A 5,979-nucleotide genomic window follows, 5' to 3' on the forward strand; every position below is an offset into this window, starting at 1 on the left:
GATTGACTGATTCATCATCGCACAGCCTAAACGGTTAAAGCTTAAGAGCTGAAATTTGGACAGGGGGTTGGTCTCCCACCAAATAGATCCACTAAGACGGGATTTTTGGAAATTCGAATGTTTAGGGGGTAAAAAAGGGTAAAAACGGGTAAAATCGGTAACCTCATATCTCCTAAACTAGAAAAGATACAAAAATAGTTTAAAGCTTATCGTCGTTCATTTAAAAAATAAGCGGACAGGTGTCTGGTACTTTTTTCAATTTCGGCCCCTTTAGGGAATAAACGGGTAAAAACTGTATTTTGGTACTTTTTTTGCACCCCATGTATCTTTTAAACCAGTGAACATTCAAACAATATTTTTGACTCCTTCATAACCCCTTAAACATCCGAATAACCAAAAAGTACTAAATTTATATTTTTATTTTTTCGTCAATAAAAATATAAATTTAGTACTTTTTGGTTATTCGGATGTTTAAGGGGTGAAAATTGTACCTATTTTTGGTACTTTTTTCATAAAACATTGATTTTGGTTTATTAACTTATACATATAAATACGTAATAACGGGATCCCACTACGATGTTGCAACATTTTGGAATAGAATTTTTATTTCGTTAATGAAATTAAGCATGTAGAGCCCGGAGTAAATGAGAATCTATAAAAGGGGACTTTTTGGTACTTTTTCGTTCTTCAAAAGGTACTCTTTGAATTTTCTTTTAATATTGAACCTAGAAACATGAAATTAAGTATGCAGAGCCCGGAGTAAATGAGAATCTATAAAAGGGGACTTTTTGGTACTTTTTCGTTCTTCAAAAGGTACTTTTTTAATTTCCTATAATATTGAACCTAGAAACATGAAATTAAGTATGTAAAGGATGGATTAATTGAGAACCTATAAAAGGGGACTTTAGGTATTTTTTCGTTCTTCAAAAGGTACTTTTTGGATTTTTGTATAATATTGAACCTAGAAACATGAAATTAAGCATGTAGAGCCAAGAGTAAATGAGAATCTATAAAAGGAGACTTTTTGGTACTGTTTCGTTCTACAAAAGATACTTTTTGAGTTTTCTATAAAATTTAACCTAGAAACATGAAACTAAGCATGTAGAGCCCGGAGTAAATGAGATTCTATAAAAGGGGACTTTTCGTTCATCAAAAGGTACTTTTTGAATTTTTTATAATATTGAACCTAGAAACATGAAATTAAGTATGTAGAGCCTGGATTAAGTGAGAACATATAAAAGGGGACTTTTTGAAACCTTTTCGTTCTTCAAAAGGTACTTTTTGGATTTTTGTATAATATTGAACCTAGAAACGTGAAATTAAGCATGTAGAGCCCGGAGTAAATGAGAATCTATAAAAGGAGACTTTTTGGTACTGTTTCGTTCTAGAAAAGGTACTTTTTGAGTTTTCTATAAAATTTAACCTAGAAACATGAAATTAAGCATGTAGAGCCCGGAGTAAATGAGAATCTATAAAAGGGGACTTTTCGTTCATCAAAAGGTACTTTTTGAATTTTTTATAATATTGAACCTAGAAACATGAAATTAAGTATGTAGAGCCTGGATTAAGTGAGAACATATAAAAGGGGACTTTTTGAAACCTTTTCGTTCTTCAAAAGGTACTTTTTGGATTTTTGTATAATATTGAACCTAGAAACGTGAAATTAAGCATGTAGAGCCCGGAGTAAATGAGAATCTAAAAAAAGGAGACTTTTTGGTACTGTTTCGTTCTACAAAAGGTACATTTTGAATTTTCTATAATATTGAACCTAGAAACATGAAATTAAGCGTTTAGAGCCTGGATTAAGTGAGAAACTATAAAAGGGCACTTTTTGGTACTTTTTCGGTCTTCAAAAGGTACTTTTTGTGTTTTTTATAATATTGATCCTAGAAACATGAAATTAAGCATTAGAGCACGTAGAAAATGAGAATCTGTAAAAGCGGACTTTTTGGTACTTTTTCGTTCTACAAAAGGTACTTTTTGAGTTTTCTATAAAATTTAACCTAGAAAAATGAAATTAAGCATGTATGCCCCGGAGTAAATGAGAATCTATAAAGGGGACTTTTTGGTACTTTTTCGTTCTTCAAAAGGTACTTTTTGAATTTCCTATAATATTGAACCTAGAAACATGAAATTAAGAATGTAGAGACCGGAGTAAATGAGAATCTATAAAAGGGGACTTTTTGGTATTTTTTGTTCTTCAAAAGGTACTTTTTGAATTTCCTATAATATTGACCTAGAAACATGAAATTAAGTATGTAGAGGATGGATTAAGTGAGAACCTATAAAAGGGGACTTTTGGTACTTTTTCGTTCTTCAAAAGGTACTTTTTGGATTTTTGTATAATATTGAACCTAGAAACATGAAATTAAGCATGTAGAGCCCGGAGTAAATGAGAATCTATAAAAGGAGACTTTTTGGTACTGTTTCGTTCTACAAAAGGTACTTTTTATGAGAATCTATAAAAGGGGACTTTTTGGTATTTTTTGTTCTTCAAAAGGTACTTTTTGAATTTCCTGTAATATTGAACATAGAAACATGAAATTAAGTATGTAGAGGATGGATTAAGTGAGAACCTATAAAAGGGGACTTTTGGTACTTTTTCGTTCTTCAAAAGGTACTTTTTGGATTTTTGTATAATATTGAACATAGAAACATGAAATTAAGCATGTAGAGCCCGGAATAAATGAAAATCTATAAAAGGAGACTTTTTGGTACTGTTTCGTGCTACAAAAGGTACTTTTTATGAGAATCGATAAAAGGGGATTTTTTGGTATTTTTTCGTTCTTCAAAAGGTACTTTTTGAATTTCCTTTAATATTGAACCTAGAAACATGAAATTAAGTATGTAGAGGATGGATTAAGTGAGAACCTATAAAAGGGGACTTTTGGTACTTTTTCGTTCTTCAAAAGGTACTTTTTGGGTTTTTGTATAATATTGAACCTAGAAACATGAAATTAAGCATGTAGAGCCCGGAGTAAATGAGAATCTATAAAAGGAGACTTTTTGGTACTGTTTCGTTCTACAAAAGGTACTTTTTATGAGAATCTATAAAAGGGGATTTTTTGGTATTTTTTCGTTCTTCAAAAGGTACTTTTTGAATTTCCTATAATATTGAACCTAGAAACATAAAATTAAGTATGTAGAGGATGGATTAAGTGAGAACCTATAAAAGGGGACTTTTGGTACTTTTTCGTTCTTCAAAAGGTACTTTTTGGATTTTTGTATAATACTGAACCTAGAAACATGAAATTAAGCATGTAGAGCCCGGAGTAAATGAGAATCTATAAAAGGATACTTTTTGGTACTGTTTCGTTCTAGAAAAGGTTCTTTTTGAGTTTTCTATAAAATTTAACCTAGAAACATGAAATTAAGCATGTAGAGCCCGGAGTAAATGAGAATCTATAAAAGGGGACTTTTTGGTACTTTTTCGCTCTTCAAAAGGTACTTTTTGAATTTCCTATCATATTGAACCTAGAAACATGAAATTAAGTATGTAGAGCCCGGAGTAAATGAGAATCTATAAAAGGGGACTTTTTGGTACTTTTTCGTTCTTCAAAAGGTACTTTTTTAATTTCTTATAATATTGAACATTGAAACATGAAATTAAGTATGTAGAGGATGGATTAAGTGAGAACCTATAAAAGGGGACTTTTGGTACTTTTTCGTTCTTCAAAAGGTACTTTTTGGATTTTTGTATAATATTGAACCTAGAAACATGAAATTAAGAATGTAAAGCCCGGAGTAAATGAGAATCTATAAAAGGAGACTTTTTGGTACTGTTTCGTTCTACAAAAGGTACTTTTTGAGTTTTCTATAAAATTTAACCTAGAAACATGAAATTAAGCACGTAGAGCCTGGAGTAAATGAGAATCTATAAAGGAGGACTTTTCGTTCATCAAAAGGTACTTTTTGAATTTTTTATAATATTGAACCTAGAAACATGAAATTAAGTATGTAGAGTATGGATTAAGTGAGAACATATAAAAGGGGACTTTTTGAAACCTTTTCGTTCTTCAAAAGGTACTTTTTGGATTTTTGTATAATATTGAACCTAGAAACGTGAAATTAAGCATGTAGAGCCCGGATTAAGTGAGGACCTATAAAAGGGGACTTTTTGGTACTTTTCCGTTCTTTAAAAGGTACATTTTAAATTTTCTATAATATTGGACCTAGAAACATGAAATTAAGCGTTTAGAGCCTGGATTAAGTGAGAACCTATAAAGGGTACTTTTTCGTTCTTCAAAAGGTACTTTTTGTGTTTTTTATAATATTGATCCTAGAAACATGAAATTAAGCATGTGGAGCCCGGAATCAATTAGAATCTTTAAAAGCAATCAGGGACTTGAGTAAATGAAAATATAAACTGGAATATTTTCTGGTACTTTTTGAATTTTCTTTAATATTGAACTTAGGAACATGAAATTAAATAAAATAGGTCCTTTGGTACTTTTTCGTACTTCACTGGTAATGGTACTTTTATAGCTTTCTAAAATATTGAATATATAAACATAAAATTAAACACGCACGAAAATTGGTACTTTTTTGTTCTTTTACTAATACTTTTTTCTAATTTTCTGTAATATTGAGACTAGAATCATAAAATCAAACTTAAAGAGTTCTTTAAAAGAGGAATTTTTGATATTGCAGATATATATACATTTACAATAATGATATTTATTTTATTCCATTACGATGAGGGTAGCGAAGCATACTGGGTATAGCTAGTATAAAAATAAATTTATAGATTTTTATAACTTAAATACATATGTATATTAAATTTGTAGTTCCTGGGGCTCCGGATGCGGCTCTTGTAGTTCCTGGGGCTCCGGATCCGTCTCTTGTAATTCCTGGGGCTCCGGATCCGGCTCTTTTTGTTGCTGGGGCTCCGGGTCTGGCTCGTGCTGTTGCTGGGGCTTCGGATCTTGTTGCCCCTGGGGCTGTTGTTTCTCCAATGCTTGTTGCTTCAGTGGTCGTTGCGGCGGTTCGTTAATCGGCGGCAGCGATTGTTGCTGTAGCTGCTGTGGTGGCCCTTCAAATAACGACGGCGGTTGTTGCTCCAACAATTGTTGGGGGGCCATTGTAAAGCAATAAGTTGTTGCCGCGGTTGCTGCTGTATATATTGCGGCGGCTGCTGTGGTGGCCCATCAAATGGTTGTTGCTGTAGCGGATATTGTGGCTGTGGCGGCCCATCAAATGTCAATTGATGGGGCCATTGTTGCTGTTGATACTATTGCTGCTGTTGGTACCACTGTTGTTGTTGCCACCATTGTTGTTGTTGTTGTTGGGACAATTGCTGTTGTTTTTGGGGCCATTGTTGCTGCTGAGGATATTGTTCTTGAGACAACTAGAAAAAAAGTTTTTTGAATTTTTAAGAACATTTGGTAACAAACAAATCAAAACAATTTAAAATTGTTTTACCTCATAGCCACCACCATGAAAAGCGCGTCCACCGCGACCACCTGTTTGTCCACTACCACGCCAACGACCACCACCACCACCACGGGCACGGCCACGACCACGACCACCACCACGGTTTCGTTTTTCCAGCAGTAGGAATAATAATTTCTGAAATAGAAAAAAATTAATATATGTATATATAAAAAAATAATAAAAGCTTAAAATTTAAATATACCTTCGTAGCGGGATCCATTTTTTTATGCCACAATTTCGGTTTTTCCCATTTTTTAAAATTGTTTTTATTCCATTTTGTTCCCATTAGGGTTACCAGACTAATAATTAGTCAAATACTCGACTTTATTTATTAACAAAAGGTATTATCATTTCAAAATAATGGTATCCATACCTGATGCGAATATTAAAAAAGCATGGTAACATTCATATAAATTGGAACGATGAAATGGAATAACGGTGAATTTTTTGTAAAAGAAGAAGAATATCGAAAATAAACAGAACACTTAAAACATAGAAAAATAAATAGAAGTGTTACTGAGAGTAAGAAATATTACTCTCTCACAT

General features: G+C 32.6%; 1 protein-coding gene across 1 annotated transcript; it reads right to left on the reverse strand.

Moving 5' to 3' along the window:
- Window positions 1-4,775: 4,775 nt before the first annotated feature.
- On the reverse strand, window positions 4,776-5,564 carry LOC124420961 (procyclic form-specific polypeptide B-alpha-like). The gene is made up of 2 exons (XM_046955477.1): window positions 5,422-5,564; window positions 4,776-5,347 (listed from the first exon to the last, which is right to left on the reverse strand). Exon 2 carries the CDS (start codon window positions 5,079-5,081, stop codon window positions 4,776-4,778), a length of 306 nt encoding a protein of 101 aa, XP_046811433.1. The 5' UTR covers window positions 5,082-5,347; window positions 5,422-5,564.
- Between the last annotated feature and the right edge of the window lie 415 nt (window positions 5,565-5,979).

The sequence above is a fragment of the Lucilia cuprina genome, chromosome 2 (assembly GCF_022045245.1).
Source record: "Lucilia cuprina isolate Lc7/37 chromosome 2, ASM2204524v1, whole genome shotgun sequence".
Taxonomy (NCBI): domain Eukaryota; kingdom Metazoa; phylum Arthropoda; class Insecta; order Diptera; family Calliphoridae; genus Lucilia; species Lucilia cuprina.

Bases quoted from the DNA above. Each gene is read 5' to 3' on its own strand.
- LOC124420961 (XM_046955477.1), bottom strand. From the start codon at position 5,081: ATGGCCCCCCAACAATTGTTGGAGCAACAACCGCCGTCGTTATTTGAA.